The sequence below is a fragment of the Gopherus evgoodei genome, chromosome 3, assembly GCF_007399415.2.
Source record: "Gopherus evgoodei ecotype Sinaloan lineage chromosome 3, rGopEvg1_v1.p, whole genome shotgun sequence".
Classification (NCBI taxonomy): Eukaryota; Metazoa; Chordata; order Testudines; family Testudinidae; genus Gopherus; species Gopherus evgoodei.
In genome coordinates, this window is record NC_044324.1 from 91,201,539 (window position 1) to 91,223,692 (window position 22,154).

General features: G+C 38.6%; 1 protein-coding gene across 10 annotated transcripts in view; it reads right to left on the reverse strand.

The window, feature by feature from the left end:
- Positions 1-4,623: 4,623 nt before the first annotated feature.
- ATG5 (autophagy related 5) overlaps positions 4,624-22,154 on the reverse strand; it is a 137,488-nt gene continuing 119,957 nt past the window's right edge. For all 10 annotated transcript variants that reach the window (XM_030556034.1, XM_030556033.1, XM_030556025.1 and 7 more), the window contains one exon: positions 4,624-6,053. In XM_030556034.1, the coding sequence (XP_030411894.1) occupies positions 5,917-6,053 (137 nt within the window). In that variant the 3' untranslated portion in view covers positions 4,624-5,916. The remainder of the gene's footprint in view (positions 6,054-22,154) is intronic.

Below are 22,154 nucleotides of genomic sequence, written 5' to 3' on the forward strand. Positions count from 1 at the left end.
TTACAGTAGAATCCAGTAGATTAAAATCAAGCTTCCCCTATCCATACTTCCTTTTCTAACATATTGCCTTCCTCTTCTATTGTCTTCATCTTATCCAAATTGCCATTACCAAATATATCTGTTACCCCAAGCAATTTGGAAAATCTGGATGACATCGTATTAAACAAATTACTATTAAAATCCATAAAACTGGTGTTTGATCACTGGTTCACATAATTGTAACTCCAAAAAGTCACTATTTTACTCTCTTTAGTGATCTTTTATCAAAGTGAAACTTTAGGTTTTCAAAGCACAGTTAGAAAAACATAAAATACTAAAATATCAGAGACAACACATAAGGGAATAATACATACACTTATTATATGATAGCTTTAAAATCCTCTTGCTTTTCCGTAGATTGTAATGCAGTATTCACTCACAGCGATGGAAATCCAAAATTCAGATCTGTGCATTTGACTTTTCACGTCCTTGTGCATCTTCCTAAAAAAGTTTAGTCCATAATTTTAAAATATCAGTGACACTGTTTCAAAACCAAAATTCTTCAGTCATTAAAAGGGCACCTAACATACTTGTCTTCATTCAGAAATATGTACATGACAAGCACAAAGTTTTAAAATCTTTTTCATATACATTTTTTGGACTTGGATAACTTCACGACTATTTGCGAATAATATCTTTTCTACTCTAAATAACCATGAATCGGTAACTCAATAGCTGAAAGGAGTTGAGAAGATTTTCCAAAATTTTCATTTCTAGCTTGCAAATAGCATGAGAAATTTCAATACAAAAGATATTTGAGAAAGATATACTGTTAAAATGTTTTTTGCAAGAAATGTGCTATTCCATCTTGAATTGCAGCTATGCTATTAAGGACTATAATTTCTCCTTGATGCAAACATTTAATACCAAATTACATTTACAAAAAAAAGGAAGATTAAAAAAAAAGTGGTGGTACACCAAAGTTTTCCACTCACAACTCTCTTTTCAACCACTTGTAACACCAAAACAAGATGTCATTCATGGTGGATCGCACAATTGTCATAATATAATTGTCCCTCTTTCTTGCATACTTTGATCATAACTAACATAGTTAACAATACTAACATTTAACTATGAAAACCTAATTATAATAAATAACCCATTGAGATGAGCAGGAGCAATTTATACTTCAGTTGTTTTCCAAGCTGCACCAGTTTTCCTAGAGACAGAGTGAAATGTTGAAGCCAACAACAAAACTCTATTTGACTTTAATGGACTCAGTATTTAATCTTAAAAAATTTTTTTTTTAAATGAAAGCTTAGGTTCTGGAGCACATGGGTCAATCAGTTACTGAGTAAGAATAATTTATGAAGCTACAACAAAATGATCTCCTTTTAACAATGGGGGGAAACCCAATTTTCTCTCCCCCATACTGGAGAAATAAAATGGTAGGCACTGAAAAGTCAAAACTGATATACGAACTGCTGCAGTCTTTCTCAATACTTATGAGTGGAAAATAATTGTGATCTCTTGGATACCAGCGTGTGGTAACTACTGATAAATGCAACTTTAAGTATAGTATTACAAATGGTGTAAACTTGTCTTCACTCAAACCTTATAGTGCTCAGAAAGAATCAATTAATTTTAGGCTCTGATCCTGCAAATACCTAAACACATGAGTAAGTATTTACAGGATCAGGACCTTAGTTTGTACTCAGAAAGGGAGAGACAGATATTACTGGTATTAAAAAAAAAAACTAGACCCAATAATCAAGTCTGCTCTGTTAAGTTACGGGCAAATTTCATCCTTGTTATTGCTAATTCTGTATGTATTTTAACAGTACTAATCAAGGTTATGTGCTGTAGTCTACAGCACAATTAAAATAATGTAGACTCGTACAAATATCTTAATAGCTTCTGTAAAAGTTACTTTTATTTAAATAAGCATTCATCTTGAGGTTAAATTTACTTTAAACTTTTAAGCCTGCATTTTAGACCAATGTTAACTTCTTCAATGTTTGTTGTGTTTAAATAATTCTTGCATGTTATTTCAGAAAGGATCTGAGACAATATTCACAAAAGCATTCTTTAGTCTTTTTATTGTCAGTCCTCTTATTCAGTGTGTATATTCATTGACACACAGACTGTTTTACACCAAATGCTATTTTTTGTGGGATAAATTTGTTTTATAACTCAGGGTTCAATTTTTAGCTTTAGCAAGTGTCTATAAATGACAGTGTTGTCAAACAGATATACACTTGCACAACTTGAGTTTATTTTCCTAATTATGAAAATGACAGGCCTGCAGAATGCAAATTATTCTCATTGCTTTCACCCCAAAAGATATGCACAGAAGGAAGTTAAGACTATCTTAACTGGCATAGAGTCTATAAAACACCACAGTGAGTAGTGATCAAGTGTATTTACCTACTGACAGCTGTTTGGCAGCTAGAGTGAAATATACTGTCTAGGTCTCAGTGGACAGGCATCCACATTACAACTGGGGCCCTGGTTGAGAGTCTCAAGCAAGTTGCTGAAGATCAAATAGCTATTGAGAATGAACTTTTTTCAACATCCGCAGAGATTGTGGCCTCTGCAGAACAGGATTGAAGTACAATGCATGTATGAAACACTGCCCAGTACTCATTAATATGCTTTACCTGTTCTATAGACACATTATTGCTAAATCGGCACCACGTCACTATAGCACGGGGTCGGCAACCTTTCAGAAGTGGTGTGCCGAGTCCTCATTTATTCACTCTAATTTAAGGTTTCGCGTGCCAGTAATACATTTTAATGTTTTTAGAAGGTCTCTTTTTATAAGTCTATAATATATAACTAAACTATTGTTGTATGTAAAGTAAATAAGGTTTTTAAAATGTTTAAGAAACTTCATTTAAAATTAAATTAAAATGCAGAGCCCCCCAGGCCAGTGGCCAGGACCCGGGCAGTGTGAATGCCACTGAAAATCAGCTCGTGTGCCGCCTTCGGCATGCGTGCCATAGGTTGCCTACCCCTGATTTAGCGGGTCTGGTGAAGACACGCTACATCAATGGGAGAGTGCTCTCTCATCAACATCTGTACTCCACCTCCCCAAGAGACGGAAGCTACGTCTACAGGAAAGCATGTCCCGTCGACATAGCACGACGTAGACACTGCTGTTCATTGACTTCAGTTACGTAACTTATGTACCTGAACTAGCGTAACTTAGATTGACTTACAGTGTTAGTGTAGACCAGAGCTCAAGTTTCCAGGGGTGTCTGTGGAAATGGCACTTTCCATGAGCTCTAAGAATTCATTTTGTAAATAGACTACATTAATCATATAGAACAACAGAAATACTACTTTTGATTTTGACTAGTTTAGAGTGAGTTTGTTTTCTCAAGAGTTATATCATTTCAATCTTAAAAGTAACACTTAAGTTAGACCTCAACACATTTTCTATTCATATCAGATCTGACAACATTCATACACAAATGAAATAAAAATAAAACTATTCTGAAAGGCAGAAACACTCCTGTGATTAAACTCAGATTAAGTAAGCACCTCATTTCATTCTTGTGATGTAGGTCTTTTGTTCAGATATGTAACTTCATCAGTTCTATATGTAAATTAGACAATTAAACCACATTTGCTATACTTTAAATATCTTTCCCCCTTAGTCACCACATATCACAAAATGTTTTTAGTGCCATTATGCTTATTATTTTTACTGAAAAATAAAGAGACTCAAACTTTATTTTATTTTTTAATAAACCGTAAGGTTGAAATAGTTAAAATAAAAAGAAACAATATATCACAGCCAAGCATTACATTTTTGTCTCTGTTCCATACCAGGTTTTAGAGGCTTGACTTGCTACTGAATAAGGGCCTTGAGAAGAGACCCAGATATTTAAAATGCTAGTGTCATACAAAAAGAGCATGTGTAAAGACTGGTAATGGCTTAATACCATTTATTTTTAAACAGATGAAATAGTCTTCATAGCTCATTTAATGTGCTGCCTCCCTTGAAGTTTTTTATTTTGCCTCACTAATAGAAAAAATATATTATATCAGTGCCTACAAGCCTTCCTTTTATACGAATGCTCTACAGAATATTTGCTCTCTCATTTGAATTTCTCCAGGATATTTAGACACCTTCACTTCAGAAAATTTGAAAGAAATCAGTCAAAATATTGTGGAGTAAATGCCAAACATAAATGGAAACTAGAATCCTTCAATAATATCGTCCAGCCGTAACTGAACTATATACCATTCTGAATAAAACAGAGGTCAACATATTTTTCGGTTTTTTAATCCCTACAAAGATACAGATTAAGAATGTAGCTATTTCACTACTCCTTTCCCCTCTTGGCTTCCCTTAATTATATTTCCTCATTTATATACACCGTTAAAAAAAATCCTGTTTGTTTCTAATTTACATGGTCATACTGACTTTTTCCTTTAGAATTTTATGTTTTTTCTGTACATCTTCACTTTATGTCAGTGCTGTTTCTTTCATTTCTTTGTGTATGTTTGTTTTTTTTAATCAAATACAGGTAAGTGCTCCTAAAAAGGGGACTGGGAGGGAGTGGGGGCAGAGAGCAGTGTGAGCTATAAGGACATTTGTAAGTCAAAATTTCAGTAATAACTGCAAATGTTTTCTTTTTTTTTTTGGAGAAAATAACATGTTTCTTTAAGAAAACATTTACATGACAATATGCTTACAACATACTCTTGTTTGCAGCAACCAAGAATAAGCAGACAGAGTAATATGGCTCATGACAAGATGAATGCAATAAAAAAATAAAATAAAATAAAAGGTAGGATCGCTGTAGCAACTGCAATGATGTAATAAAAATTTACAAATATTGGAGCATGAGTTCCAGTAACCTATAAACATATTTGGTAAATTAAGCAAAATCTATTGCAATGAGATTATAAACTGTTGATACTTCATGTGCTGATTACTATGGGACCACATTAGGAAACTGAACTCACAATGAGAACTAGCTCAGAAAAGGCTCAATTTTCCAATATTCAAAATTGTTCAAAAACAATACATCTGTTTATCATATTGTGATGTGACCAATTTCTAATCTATGGGAATAAATAGAATGGTATGATAATCTGCAACATTATTTTACATTTTTATTGAGTTAAGAAAAAATTATTTCAGAAGACATTTTAAATTATCAGAAGAATGCCACAACAGCTCCTGAGCAAATTATCCTACACCATTACTATTCCACTGAAAACTAGTTTGAATGATAAACTTACACCAAAGTATATTCAGTGACAAACTGCATATAAATCAAAAACACTTGTGACTAAGTTGTGCATGTTCTTAAATGACAAAATATATGTTCAGAGGTTTTATTTAAAAATTTCTCACTGCTTGTTATCAAAGTTAAAGACAGTTTTCATACCAATAGACATACTGTAAACATATGAAATTCCTATTAAGGAAATCTGGGTTTACTGTAACTTGATCTTTTACAAAAAGTTACTAGAAGTTATTGATAACAATTTCTCTTGGTGTCTAATTTTCTAGAAAATTAAACCAATGTTTCCACTCAAACCAAAGCTGAAATATTGTCACATTAGGAAAAACCCTTGTTTATTTGTTAATCAGAAATACAAATCAGGTGGCACATATTTCCATTTGCTCTTCAGGCTAATAGTTTCAGCTTCATTATATTTTACAAGAAAACAGCAGACTTTCAATGGTCCTGTAAAGTCTTTCATGTCACAACTGAGGAGAAAAGCAGTGGTGATGCAAACTAAGACCAGCCCAAATGTCCTTATCTAGTGATGGGATCTTTTTTCCTGTTTGGCTTGCAGCAGTGAGGTTTTTCTGGTCAGGTTGCCTCCACCAAGCCTGACATAAGTAAAAGGTTAACATGCCCTGGTAAATCCAGCCTGAGGATAATCCTTATATCTGATACATCTGATTCTTCAATCTGTAGGTTGGGGAATAATACTAATGTGAAGAAAATTATCAGGATAGCTCATATGTTCACTTAGCCACTGTACTGGTGTCTCAAGCATCGGCTCAATTCCATGAACCATCACTTGATTCTTCTTTTCTCCATCTAATGCAAAGAAAAATAAAGACCACTAATCAATTCACAGTTCAAAACAGCTTTAAGTCTAATTTACTGTATGCTGAAAGTCATTGCAGGCAGTGATAAAGTGATTAATGGCTTGCTACTACACATTTAACTGAATGAAGAGCAGGGAACATTGACACGGAGAAAGCTGAAACTGCAGTTTGCATCGTCTAAAACAGAAACTGAGCTGAAATGAATTCTGAGAAATTCTGTTACAGTGAAACAATGAAAGTGTCCATTACTTACAGTTTTCTCCGACAGTAATGATTTGTTCTTAAAATTATAAAGACACCTCCACCTTCCCCAGCTACAAATATCACACTTAAAAATCTGCTCAAATGATATGTCTTGCTTTAGTTAAGACATCAAAACTAAACAACATGAACCCCCAAGCTTAATAGTTAATTTTCATGCTTTTATAGGGGTTCTACTGAAACAGAAGTAACACACAAAATAAGCCACTATATCTATTTCAAATAACTGGAATATTTTTGGAGTACATTTGTTTTAATAAGAATTATTAAATTTAAAAACTATGGCAGCATTATCAAGAGTTACTCAGAAAGTTAACTGAATTAGTCCAATTTCTCACTTAGCTTCATCTATTGGGATAACTATGTTAGCAAGTGATTCCTAATTCAAGAGGGATACAAGCTAAGAATATTTCAATTCTCTTTACTTATACTTGTCCTGAAGGATTAAAAAGCTCCGATCCTTAAATTTAAAGGATGGGAACCAGCTAAAATCGTGACCTGATGGCCACATGCTGAGTCAAAACTAGCTTTAAAAAAGCTTGACAGATTATTTGAGTCTTGAAATGAGAAGTAAGGTAATTTGAGATCTGCTTCAGAAAGTGGTTAAAGAAAGAAACCAGTGACCTTTTAATGTTTAGATGCCAAATTCAGACATCCTTATACTATAGGAATCTACCACAGAGAAATCTGTACACAGTGTGCACAAATGTCACTGCCTTCCCTATACCATCACTTACAAACCTCCCATTTTCCCAACAGAATTGGCTACAGAAAGAATGATTGGGCCACCACAAAATTTGTAAGATAGCAGAATCTAGGAAATGAAGGCAAACTTGCTGGCTCTGTCAGGCAAAGGGCTGGTTACAACATGGTTCCTAATACCTAGCATAGATAGGATCTTAACTGTGTTTTGTAACCAGGATAAAGCCTTGCCAACCCTGTCATAACATGTTCTGATAGCTGGTCTGCATGGGTATCTCTGTCCTCACTACAGTTCCAATAATGCTAGCAACAGCTATGCTTGAACCTGGTTGTTGCTAGCATGAAATTGGTTTCATAAGCTACTAGACAGGGATTCTTGCCCAAAGTACTGAATTATAGACTCATAGACTCTAGGACTGGAAGGGACCTCGAGAGGTCATCGAGTCCAGTCCCCTGCCCTCAAAGATTACCTACAGGGAATTATATGTCCCATTTTGGTTAAAATAGTTCAGTGTTTAAAAAAAATAAAAGCCTTATCCACATACAAAGAAACCATCCCACAAAATCCTTGATTAAACACATTACTTATTAGTTTGGTTTAACCTTAGGCCTTGGTTCTACAAATGCATGTCTGCAAGTACTCCCATTCATTTCAGTGGAACTACCTATTTGCATAAATGTTTGCAGGTTTGGGGCCTTATTGTGGACAGCGCATAAAATGGGAGTGCTGCAATTTTAAAATAAGACACGATAATTCAGATTAACAGACATTTTGCTGAGTTTGAAACATTATCTGTCAAGCTGTCATCAATATACACAGCCAACAGCATATAAGAAATGATAGCTTGCACGAACCATGTGTTTACCATGGGAAGGTGGGATGCTTTTAATATGGCCAAAATAAACATTTCTTACCAAATATTGCAATATTTTTTACAGCTTTCAAAATGCAGCTTCATTATAATATCCTTTTGGCTCGTTACCTTGCTGAAGAAAGTATTTTATAGCAAAATTATTTATTTTTAGGAAACAATTCCACCTTATTCTATATTAAGTGTTATTTATCCAAGGAGGTTTTTCTGGAGTGACTATTACTTCTGGACTATGATGCACTGGTACAGTGTGACCAATCCACATAACTTGAGGAGCAAATGGATTTGGCTTGAGTGAAAAATGAGTAATGGGAACATGACGTTTCATTCCACAAACCAGTAACCTATATTGTTCCAAGATATTTGGTCATGGTAACATTTCACTGTCATCAAAATAAATCATATAATTTAAATATTGCAAGACTCACTGCTACAGTGTTTTTATTACAAAAATATTCAGTTGAATATTCAAAGGAGACCTATAATATTAGTGTTATTTTAAACGTACTTTATACTTAAGGTCAATCATTGTTTATAAGATTAAGTTTTCTTTCCCTCTTTTTTCAGGCAAACATAAATAAGGGCTACCATTTCATGTTTTCCTCTATTTAATCAAATGATAACACAATTTGTAATGCTCAAATTTAAATAACAACATGTTTTATTGCAGAATCAAGAAGTAGGATAGTGAGGAAAAGGTTTTGACAGGTTTTCAACAGTAAAAGGGAAATGCCAGAAAATATGGTCAAAGCAAACTGATTTTTCATATAAATTCTCTATGATACAGTGCAAATATCTTCAAGTACTTAATATATTGACAAAATGTCTCCACAGCTAGATATCTTCAAAACAATAATTCATAACTACAACATGTATTTACATAGCTGTCAGTCCCTACTATTTTTGCATGTATATGATTCTAGTGAGGACGAAATTGTAAATTAATGTGACTGGATTGAGCCAAGAAAAATTAGTGCATGTAAACAGACACACAACTCTACCTCTTGGCTCACATCTGCTAAAACTCATTAAATTTATAATATACATTCTCCAGTCTTCAGTGCTTTAATAAATAAAGATTAAGAAAAAAAATAGTTTAAGGATGTTCCACAAACTAAGAAAATATGTGCAATCAGACAGGTAAATTAGGACTGAGATGGCTTATCTGAACCCACCTATTGTAAACTGCCATTGGCTAATGACATTACAGCTGCAATTTATAAGCTAAATCCCCCTTAATGAATGAACTATTTTCAATTTCTTATTGTCAGACATCACAGTCCAAAAAACCAGAGATGAACAGAAAGAGCACTTAAATCACAGCTACATCAAAAAGTCTCTTTTAAAGGAAAACTCCAGTAGTTTTAAACACTTAGATAAGCAAATATGTTTATATTATTACAGGCAACATTGTTAAGTGGGGCCTTAACTATAAGAGTTTACATTATAAGCCTCTATTTTCAATGAATTATAACTTTATCAAACTCTATTTGATCAGATAGAAATTTTCCATGCTTGGTCTCTGCCTCAGGCTGAATTTTTTTTTCCAATCATTTTTGAGACTGTGATTAAGGAAAAATACGTAGTTATATAAATGTTAAATTATTAGAAAAAATGTTGTATTTGAAGATCTTTAGTACCTCCACAGTTTTGAACAGGGACTTAAAATTGGCAGGGTGATTGTCCTTGGATCAGGGAAGTCTTTTACTGTCCCCATGAAAATCCAGAAATCTAGATCTGGCTGAGACATAAACCTCTAACCATCTCTCTGTTGGAGACTTGCTGTTCAGAACATTATATTTGCAGCAAGCATACTACCAAGCCACATCCTGCTCTCTAAGGGTATGTCTATACTACACATGAAGCTATGATTGTAGCATGGATAGACAAAACTGGATAACTCTAGTTTAGATAGAACAGGTAACAGCAGTAGCGTAGACGTGGTGACATGGGCTTCAGCATGGGCTGGCAACCAAAATACAAGCCTAGTGGAAACCCTGGGTACACAATCTGGTTGCTAACCTGTGCTGAAGTCCATGCTGTCACATCTATACTACTATTGTTACAACTTCACTTGCAGTGTAGACATATTCTAAAGGCTTTGGAAAACCGACAAAACAGCAGCTACAAAATACCCTTTTGGCCTAAGGGAAAGTGAGCAGGGCTAGGAGCCAGAAGATGACCATGAGTTCTAGTCTCTGCTCTTCTACTGACTACTATTCATATGTTTGTAAACTTCACAGTCCTCATTATTGAGGAAAGCTTCATATTCCTATCTTACAAGGCAGCCCAGGCAGTCTCCGTCCTCCTTCCTGACCCCATCTTACAGATGGTGTAGCATACAAATAAATTATTTCAGAAACTATTAAGTTTACACAGTCAAGCGCTGCATAACAGGAAATTCCAGAATTAAAGTTTCTCATGTAACTTTAATATGTGTATGTATATACAGTAGAATAAAGTAATCACATACTATTTATCCTACTGGACTGCTGTCCTATTTAGTGCACAGGATGAACAGTTAATTAGATCGAGGACTGAAATGGCTAACCCTGTCAGAAAAATAAATAGATCCCAAGAAAGGTGACAGATCTCTGATTGGGAGGTATATCTTCATAATGCCCTTTAGGAATCCAACTACTGTAGATGTGTAAATATGGAATACCCCTGAACTGGAGGGTGTAAAACAGAGATGACTGCTATGTGAGCCCTCAGGGAGCTCATTGACAGTCCAGAGTTCTTTGAAGTATTAAGTGTATCTGATATCTATGCCAGATAATTGCACCCAAAGCATAAATCTGTTCCATTTAACAGCATAAATATTCCTCTCAGAGCCTTTTCTACTGTGAATTATGATGTTTTGTAAGTCAGATGCACAGATTTCCTCCACAGAAGTCAGCCAGCAAATATCCATGCCATGAGATGCAGGAAATGTGGATTCAGATGGAGGATTTGATCACATCTGTGATATCATATCTGGTAGGAGAAGCAACTATATTTGAGATTGCATGTAGAGATTCTTCAGTACTTGGACCTAAATTGTCCCAGCCACATTGGAGGTACTATGATAATTTTGGCAGAGTCCTGCCTGAACTTTCTGAAAATGCTTGGGATTAATGGAATTGGAGGGTGAAAATACATCAGGGCTGGGGACCATGTTATCATAATGGCATTGGATAGGGATACCTGACTTTGTCCCACTCTGGAGCAGAATTTTAAACACTTCTTGTCTTCTCTGGCAGCAAAGGGCTGTTTGGATGGATGACACCACTTCAGAAACACATATTGTATTCTGTGTCATTTATCAGCTACTCATGGTCGCTTGAAAATTGTCTGCTGAGGTGATCTACCAGCATATTCTGTAATCCTTGCAGGTGGTACTGCTCTCAGGGTAGTTTTCTGGTGGATACAAAAGTTCCACAGACTTGCAGCCTTCTGGTAGAGTGGATATTGCTATCCCTGGCTTATTTATATAAACCTGGCTGTAGGGTTGTCTTTCACAATAGGACAAGTCAGTCATTCTAGAAGCTGGAGAAAAGCTGAGCACCCAAGAAATGGCTCTTAGCTCCAAGATATTTATATGAAGTACTGCTCCCACAAAACTTGTATTTTAGAGTTGTTTACATGGGCTATCCATCCTAGTGTGGTGGCATCTGTTACCACAGTCTTTGATGGTAATGGAGGGGGTAAAGACATCCCTTTGCAGACTTTCTACAAATGTAATGACAAGCCTTCTGGTAGAATGTGTACTAATATATCTAGGTAATATCTGCTTGGCTAATATATAGACTTCAGCCATACTTCCATGCATATAAGGTAAGGTCTGGCATGCTGAGTTGTGCATATGCCGGAAGCCATGCAGAAGGTTCTCACCGATGTTCTGTGGTGAGTTTCTAGGTGGATGAATACATCTAGTATAGCTTGAAGTCTTTTCTGTGGTAGATAAAGCCACTGCTGATGTGGAGTCCAGCATAGTTCTTATAAACTCTGTCTTTTTGATGGAGTCAGTATTGGGATTTTCTCCACTTACTTTCAGGCCTAGGGAGGCAAAATGATGCAAAGTCCTTTGATCAGAGTCTGTTACTCGTTGATGCAATGTTCCATGAATGAGACACTGATCCAAATATGGGAACAACTGGCCTCCTTGTTTCCCAAGATAATCTGCCACTACCAATAGGCACTTCCTAAATTCTCATGGTGTTGTCAACAAGCCAAATGGTAGCACCCTGTACTGATAGTGGGAACTGCCCACCTGAAACCTCAAATACCTTCTCTGGATAGAGTGAACTGCTATATGAAAGTAGCCTGGAGTTTGAGAGCTGTACACCTTGAGTTTGGATCTATGGTTGGAATCATTGAGGCCACAGTCACCATTCTGAACTTGAAGGTGTTCATTTGTCTCTGATCCACTATAGGGCACCAGCAGTCTTTTTGGGAATCAAAGTAACAAGAATCAAACCCTTTCCCTGTGTTCTTGAGGAACTTTATCCACTTCTTTGAGATTAAGAAGTGATTGCTCCTACTGACGTAGGATGCTCTCAGGAGACAAGGTTCCAGAAACAGGATGGGGAAGGCGGGTGGGAGGGGATCTCAAACTAAATGGAAAAGCCTACCTCCTGATTTACAGGATCCAGTGATTCACAGTGATGGTGCTCCAGAACCCACTGAAATTAAAAATGATTCCCAAATTGAGAGGATATAACTAGAAGATACAAATGAATTTGCATGCCATTCCCAACCAAGAAATCAAATCTGTTGCCATGATGCAGACTAATAAACTCCCTTGTGAGGTGGAGAAGGGGATTTAGCTCTGGACTGGGAAGCAAACATTGGTCTTCTGGTGTGGCACATTCCCCACATAGCTCAAAAAGACCAAGGATATGGATAGGTGTAAGGGGAAGGTGACCAAGGGGGAGGATATCAGGGAGTAGAATCCCCGAGTTTCTTTTACTAAGTCCAAAAAAACCCCACCTCAGCTTTTGACTCCCCTTGAGCATCAGAGGAAAAGAGTAGCACAAGGCCCAAAAAGGGTCCTTCTAGCACTGATTAGTGCTGCAGGACCACCCTTCTCAGCATCCCTTAAATCAACTGGTGCCAGCCTCTTGGCACTGAGGCCCCCAATACTGATATCCCTGGTATTATCTACTTTGGTATCAATGCCATCTACTCACCTATCCTTGGCAACAAAATATTTGTGACTAAAATCCTATATGTTGTTGAAAGACCTATTGTGTCTCTTTGGTACTGGACTCCTCATTATTAGGAGTGATCAAACTGCCTCCTCTGGCATCAGCGGTACTAACCAAAGCACAGTCTAATGGAGATTCCTGCACACCAGCTGATACAGCTCCTCCTCTGGGTGAGGACTACTCATTCACCTCCTCAGGCTCTAAGGGAAGTAGGAAGTCTTGTTAAGAGTGCTTTAACTTTTTCTTTATTCCTATGTGTTTAATAAAATATTTTTAGTAGTGCTTACTACCATGGGGGTTAACCATCTATAATAATGCAAAACCCAAACCAAACTGAACTGTTTAAAGTTTTAGAAGTTAAATAAGTGTTTTAGAATGCCTTATACCTGGTTTGGCCCACTACACCACCCCTACCATCACAACAGTCAACCATACAACTTCATGCATATATCATTTAAAAAAAAAATTTAATTTTTTTTTCACAATCTTTTCTTGTATTCCTTCTCTCACAAGTATGGAATTGCTCCCTAACCGTATGCTGCCTTAGCTATTAGTCCTGGATCACTGACAGAATTAGAAGTTCAGCAGTCTGTAAAACATCAGGACCAGAAATGGAAGCTTTATACCCTAGATACTCAGGAAACTCCTCCAAACCATTGCAGTGGGAAAAAAGCACTTGTTTCTAGCTTGAATAGAACACATCTTAACTACTATATCATTCTTGCAACAACAAAAAAAGTTTAGATTTTTTAGAGGTTTCATAAATTTATAAAAACAATTTATCTTCCCCTCTGAATCCTGTACAGTTGACTTCATGGATCTAGGTCAACCTGAATACAAAGCTAGGGAGCTAAATATATCATGGATCCATTTCTTTAAACTAAAATATTTTTAAAACCTATTTTTGAATAAATGCTAGTATAGATAGAACAAATGCTGAGATGACACGGTAAGGTTTTATTAGCAATAGTTTGCAAGGACATATATAGCTTCATCATTTTCAACAATATGGGTTATCCCAAACAAACTCAAAGCAATAAAACCTCCCACACCATCAAATATTCTTTATGAATATGTATACAAAAACACACATACCTCCCCCCCCTACATATGTTCTCTCTCTCTCTTCCTCTCCCCCCACCCCCACACAATGTCACACTCACTTCAAGAATGCTGGCAAGGATTTTATTCTTAACCACAATTTTTTTTTCGCTTAATATTTGTTAAGCTACCATGTTTAAAATCATGGATACAAGCATGCTTTAATTCTAACGTGTGTATTTTTGACATACTTTTCAGCTAATCAAGTAACGATGACCATTTGTAAGATGGAAAACTTGATGGATGGATTACTTGTATTGCCAGCTAAGTGAAAATACAGCAAATGGTAACAGGGGCTTACTTATTTTCATCAAAGCAGAATAACTGTCTAGTTTATCTTCAAGGGTTAATAAAGTCCTCAGAGTAGGACATTCAAAAGTAATTATAGTAATAGGTTAAAAACATTTGCCTGCAAGGTGATGGGAAATTTATACAGAACAAAAGCCTAATGGTTACCATGTCATGTTTATACCATTTCATATTTAACTAGAGAAAAAAAGAAGCTGATTTGCCATTTTTGCTACATTATTTTACACATAATACTGTTCTACGTTCTTTAACAAGTTCTTAAATTGACAAGCAAAGTAGAACAGCAAATAGAGATGAGCTATTCAATTAACCTAAGAGAGTCTGGTGAGTTTTGTTCTGCGTCTGACAAATTCTTTAACCTTTGTAAAAATTCAGCTAATTGAATCCATAGATGTGAAAACCACAGGCTGAAGTCTGTACTGCATACATCATGCTGAAAGATTTCTGCCTCAGCCATGGCTGTAACAGTCAGTGAGGTCAGGTCAAAGAGGGTTAAACCAAGTCAGGATATAGCCAAAGGAATACATCAAACACGGATTTTAAAAGGGCAATTAATCTTAGACAGAAATGCTTCCTGGGGAATGAGATCTCAATCTTAAGAGCACACTACATGATGTAGCAGTAAAAATGTACATATACAAGCTTAGAGAGCTTTCATCCTGTGATCACAAACAGAAGGGGAGTGCTGTTTATCAGAGAAATACAAACCCTTTCTAAAATACTTACATTAACTTCTTCCGGGCCTGAACTTACTGCGAAATAAATGCCTTAATGAATCAATAATATAGTTTGCACACACACATCAAGTATCATTTTCTGTATATGGACTGTAAGTATTTTTGTACTGCTACTGCCTGAAAATGTTTACTGAACTCTGCAATAGCAAAATTGTTCCAGTTATTCCTGAGAATTTAAGGAAGGGTGGGTGGAGGGGTATAAGGTAGTTGCATTACAGATCAGTGGTAGCTGCTCCATAGTTAAGATTCCAAATGAGCTTTCATTATAAACCTTACTTTGGTCCTTACACTCCTTTTAAATCTCCTAAAAAATCAGCTTCAGTTAGTAGATGCCAGACTTGAACTGAATCAGATATATAATAAAACTTAGTTCTCTGAACTCTTGTAAGCAGGCATTTATGTTTGCAAAAGGTAACGGGATTACAAAGCAAATCTGAAAAGTTAATATTTTTAATTAGTAATGTTAGGACTCATTAGTTCTAGGAAGCTTTTCAAATGACTGCTTGAGACCTTAGCTTTGATGTAAAGAGAAGCGTCTAGCCTTTTTTCCACAGAAATAGACTTCAGAATGCCAGCCAGTCATGGGAGAGCCTGTTAAGGAAAGGAGGAGAATTTTTCCACAAAAATAAAGTTAATCAGATAAACTATTAGTAAACTGAGACACTTAAGACGGTGGTGGTGGTGGTCAGTTAGAAGATTCTGCTACCTCCTAGCTTTAGAACAGAGTGAGAGACAATAAAAGCTATGTTTAGTGGATTGATCTATTCCATGGTAGTGATGAGACTGTTACCTGCTCTTCCCACCTGTAGGGAGTCAGGGTGGCTTCCCTCCAAACTTGAGCGTAAAGAGCCACTCTCACAGCCTGAGTGGGTGGGGCCAGGTCAAGCTTACTCCACCCCCCAGAAGGGGAGGGGTGGAACAGGAAGTACAAAGGGTGGGGCCCTTAACTCAGTCAGAGCAGCCCCAGGAGGGAGGCAGATGCAGATGCAGATGCAGACCACCAGCTGTTCCCTCCAGACCTTGCTGCCATGCCAGGGGAGGCCCTGGATCAGGAGGAAAGACTGGGGCTCCCAGGACTGTCCGCTGCTGAGTACCCCGAGGAAATGGAGGAGCCTGATGCGGAGTGGAAGCTGGAGCTGCCAGCAGCTGAGTACCAGGATGAGCTGGAGGGACTCGCTCAAGCAACTGGGTAGGAAGTAACGCAGGGACAGAATTGCACAGTGCAGTGAGTCTATTTCAGGGTTTCTCAAGCAGGGGTCGCCTCTTGTGTAGGGAAAGCCCCTGGTGGGCTGGGCCGGTGTGTTTACCTGCCCCATCTGCAGGTCTGCCGATTGTGGCTCCCATTGGCCCAGAACAGCAATCCACAGCCAGTGGGAGCTGCGATCGGCCGGACCTGCGGACAGGGCTGGTAAACACACTGGCCCGGCCCACCAGGGGCTTTCCCTACACAAGCGGTGACCCCTGTTTGAAAAACCCTAATCTATTTGGTCAGAGTGTTGCAGATGGAGCCCCGCCACTGTCAGGGCCTTGGGCTGGAACGCAGTGGAGTTGGGTGAGCCTGCATTCCCCTACCCCAGCCAACCCGTCTTGGGGAGCAGAATCCCAACAACACTACAGATCTTTGCCGGCGCTCCCCTGCCTGAGGCGCGCTACAGACCTTTGCCAGTGCTCCTCCCTCTGATAATACCCCAGTGACAGAGGCATGACCCAGGCCAGCCAGTGAGGCAGTAGCTCCCCACCACCCCCTACCAGCTTGGTGGGCCAATAGACATGGATCACCCCACCATTTCCCCGAGCTCCTCTTTTTCCAGAACTCTTGTTTCTTTTGTTGATTTCTTACCATAAGGGGCTAACTTCCTACGATGTTTAGGGGGTCTGCAGGATATGTAGATGTAGAAAGAGCAGTGGGAAAAGGAGGAATGCAAAAAGGGAGCATGAGGCTCAACCTCAAATAGACACATTAAGGGTCCTGTCATATTCGTTCCCCAAAACAGTGTTGGGGCCACAATTCCCATATCATGCTCTAAGCATTGGCATCTTTTCTGGAGGCCCCACCCCCTGCAAACCTTATAGGATTGTTGTCTTTTCCCAAAAACTTCAATAGGTTCATTGGGGAATCCCTCACAGTCACCTGTCCCCAACTGTCAGTCTGTGAGGCCCAATGCAGGGTTTTCAAACTTTTCATTGTAGTGACACCTCAGTCAAAGTAAAAAATTGTCAACCCCCTTTATATTTTGTATTCTCATAGCAAATATATCAGTGATAACAATGCTAAACCTACATAATTTATTAATGTGTTTTGAGAGATTGACAGAATATTTAGTCTTGACCAGTAAGGGTGTACAGGGAGTAGGAGAGAGAGGATTTTCTTTGCTTTACATTGCCATACAATTTTCAGCACCTCACAACCACTCTGATTGACTTTCACGACCCTGTTGAAGGTCACAAACCACCAGTTGAGAAACATCTGCCTAACAGAGGCTGTTAGGAGACCTGGGTTGTATTTAAGGCTTTGCCTACCCGCTGTGTAACCTTTGACAGGCCACGGCTGTGCTTCCATTTCCCCTCCTTCCTTTGTCTATCTTGTCTATTTTAACTGTAAGCTATTTAGGACAGGGATTACATGTCTGTACAACGCCTAGCACAAAACCATCCCAATCTTGGTTGGGGCTTCCAAAAACTACTATAATAGACAAATAATAATTAGTGCTTGTCAGAAAAACCTCTGAAACAGGTTTGTAGGAATTTGTAAAACTCAAAATGTTCCGCCAAGACAGTTTGATTTCGATAAAGTTCCTTTGGAAACCAAGGTGTCCAGGCTCTGCGGCTCCTGGCCAGTCACCAGGCAGATTCTCCCAAAGAGAAGGCTCCATCCCCTTTTCCAGAGAATTTCAAAGTTTTTTATTTAAGAAATAGCTAAATCTTCTGTGAAATGGAATATGTATCTTCACCCAGTTCTAATAATATGAGGTTTGGCAGATCTTGCTGTGCCAGATGAGAGTCATTGGCCCTCTGACAAGCTTAAACAGAATAAACTTGAGACTGACAATAAGAAAACATATTGGCTGGCTAATTATACAGTTTAGCTCAGGGTTGAACACATTTCCTAAGACCGCTCAAGGGGCTGCTCTGAGGCACCCTATCCTAAGCTTCTCATCTCTCCATTTCTCCATTGTCTTGTGCACAAGCACATAGCTCTGAAATACTCTTAAATTCCATAGACCTTAGCAAAACTGCGGGGTGAAAGAGGAAAGTTCAGGAAGGGGGCTGGGGTTCACAGAAGGGAAGAACTCCCCAGTAATGTCTGTCATCCTCATTAGCCTTAGCCTCACTGGTAATTCACCATTTGCTATATTTTAAACAAGTTTTTGTAGTCTCATTAGAAGCCTAATATGCCTGCTTTGGCAAAACTGACTGTCTGGCCCCTGAGTCTAATTTTGTCTTAGAAGCCCTATTAAGACTGTGAAGGAGCCCTCAAAGAATTTACTAAGGTTCAGAGCAGGGATGGGGTGAATACCTCTGAGTCCCTAAGGCTCAGAGGGAATGCTTATGAGCCTTTTAAGCTGACAATGAGGACTCATGAGATTTAAGTCTCACAGTGAGTCTCTGCCATGATACACCTCCAACTGCTTGTAGAGGATGTAGTGTGGGAAGGACCTTAACCATCCTCAGAAGGCTCATAAAGAGAGTAGGATGAAGGCCCCTTGATGATCAACCTAAAGCTTGTGGGCTGCCATTTTCCCAGAGCTCACTGGAGACCCCACCAACCTTCAAAAGGGTGTAAAAATTGGTAGGCTCTTGGCAAGGCTCAGAAGGCTTGGCAGGCAGTCAATGGACTTACCTCTGTTTTACTTAAGGTCCCAATGAGATGTGCTCTCCCTGTTAAGGAGGTTGTATTAGCAAGGCAATTCAGAAAGTCGGGAAGGAAAAAGTAATGTGCCTTGTATAAAAGCCTCCTTTTTAAAGTCCTATGACAGAAACTCTAACTCAAGACAGATTTAGAAAGGTTGCAGGCACATCTCAATGGTTAGAGTATAAATCATCTTTCAGTGACATTAGTTTTAAAAAAGCAAATGCATATATAATGGATTATGTATATATTAAGTGTATAAATTATAGAAACCCAGAAAATTAGTGTGAAACTTAAAAAAATGCAATCCTTTGAAAGCGTGAACATACACAACTAAAATAGCCACTCTACCCTAACTTTATCCCCACAGAAATGTCAGCCTATCATCTTCCCTGTCTTTAAATGTAGAATATTGGGCAATATTATTCAGATATTTAGGCCCTATGATTCCATGAGGCAAGTAGTTATCCAAGTGTCATAGCAGTGTCTCCATATACGTATCTCATATACCCAGATCATGAAATCATAACACTTGCACAAAAAGTGCAAGAGTTAAAGTAGTTACAAGTTACCACATTTATTATTAGAGACATTATTATAGAAAAAGTCTAGAACTAATGATGTGAGGTGCACATTTTTAAATATGCTACATCTCTAGAAGGGAAAATAACTGTGCCTCAAAGAGATGTTAAGATAGGTTTCAAGAATGAGTGTTAAATGTTAGAAACACAAAACAGAGAGAGAAAGTTATACTTAGAAGTATTTCTATATTTCAGAATGTTTGGGTCTCTTCTAAGTTTACTCTCAACTCTGAATTTGCTGGATTTCTATAATTTGTTTTTGCTTTTTTAAATGTAATGGTAATATAAAGGTAATAGAAACCACTAACATACAACTTAAAAACATTGGGTAAAATTTACAAAAGGCCAAAAGTTACTTAGGAGTCTTAAGTCCCATTTTCAAAAGTGATTGGTTAGGCACATAGGTGCCAGCTTCCTCCTTTCCTGGGGGTGCCCAATCCCCATTCAGACTCTGGCCCAACCCCCACTCTACCCCTTCCCCCAATCCCCCCCACCTCTTCCACCCAGTTCCACCCCCTTCCTGTCTTTGCTCCTCCCCCTTCCTCAGAGCAGCTCCTGCATCCCGTGGAACAGCTAACCATTGCCAGCAGGAGGAGTTGGGAGGGAGCAGGAGGAGTTGATTAGCAAGGCCCCTGGCAAGTGGGAGACATTGAAGGGGAGGGGGACAGCTGGCTACTGGGGGGGGGTGCAAAGTACCTGCTAATTTTTTCCTTGAGTGCTCTAGCCCTGGAGCACTCAGAGTCGGCATGTATGGTTAGACACTTAGGAGCCTAAGGAACCTATGGGACTGAGACCTAACCCATACTTCAAATTTACCCCTCATCATATAGTTTTGACTAAGAATTTCTTCTTTACAAAGGCTATTTTACCACTAAATATAACACATTCAAATATTTCCTGTAAGTTACATTTCTAGAGGATGACTAGTGTAAATGAAGGAATCAAAAAAGAGAAGATTTACTTTAAGATGAAAAAAATCATCTTATTACCAGGACTTTTCCCTTATAACACTGGAAGTAGATTATTAACTGTGCAAATGCCACTATTCTCTATTTCTGGAAATTGTTACAGCCCACTTGATTCATGTAATTGCATTAGAATTACTGTGAAGAGTGAGTAACTACAGAGCAGTAACTTGCAGGAATCTTCTGGCCCTTTCCCGTAATCTTGCTATCTTTGTTAATATAAGGCATTTGGAAGAACCATTGCATCATTCCTTGTTAGTAGTAACTTTTAGAAAAGAGAAATGCCCTCAGATTAGAATTATGACAGTACACATTGGCAAGATTACCTTTGTGTTATACTTGGATATTTTTCGGTAGACAGGAAAGTAGGTAGAGTGTTTTTAAGCCAAACAGAAAGAAGTTACCAGGAAAGTGAAATCTGCATTTTAAATACAGTACTTAACTTTCTGCCACTCATCCATGCTTACTGACAAGACATGTAGAAAGAACATGCAGCTATCCAACTATCCACTGAAAATAATAATCTGTTCTTAATTTAAATGTAATTTCAGTCTGTTCCTCTGCCAAATATTTCACTTCTTTTATTATACCAATGAAGGGATTTGTCTTTCCTGCTGCTTTCAGTTTGAAACTCTAAAATGGAAGTTCTGATAAAGCCAGAAACTCAGCTCTGACGAAGTGGGTATTCACCCACAAAAGCTCATGCTCCAATACGTCTGTTAGTCTATAAGGTGCCACAGGACTCTGTCGCTTACAGGCCTCTACAAGAACAACAACAAAAAAAACTATATCTAAATGGGTGTAAATGGGCAGACTCACCCCTGCAGCGCCTCCTGCTGGTTGCTTCGGGGAATTAGCTCGATTCCAGCTACAGAGTGCCCTCTGCAGGCTGGTGATCCACCTGTCCTCTGCTGGCCCCGGGCCCCTCCCTGGACCTCGGTGCCCCTTTAACTGGGTCTCCTACTGCCCAGTCATTGTCTAGCCCCCACGCCCTGAGGCAGACTGCAGTATCAGCCATTCATCATAGGCAAAGGGGGTTTGCCTGGCTGCCTATGGTTTGCCTGGCTGCCTTTACCCACCTCCGTCTGCCCCTCTGCAAGCCCAGTACCTTGCAGGCCTAGAATTAGACCCTGCAGCCTGGGGAGTTGCTGGCCTAGGGCTTCTCAGCTCTTAAGGCTTTTCCCCAGCCCTGCCTTCCTCTAGGTCCCCTGGGTAAGTTCCCAAGCAGCCAGGCCTGTCTCTCTCTCCAGTCAGAGAGAGACTCCTTCTGCTTCTGGCTCCCCTGGCCTCCTTATACAGCCCTGTGGCTCAGTCTGGGGCGTGGCCCCCAGCTGCAGCCACTGCCGCCATCAGCCCAGGCTTCTGGCTCCAGCTACGGCCCCTTGCCAGGGCTGTTTTAACTTCTCTCATGGAGCAGGAGTCCACTCTGCTACAGTAGTTTCCTCCAGTGTGAAAGACATGATATCAGTCAAAATTGGAATCCATTTATCTTTCAAATGTTTCCCATGCCTTTTCTTAGCATG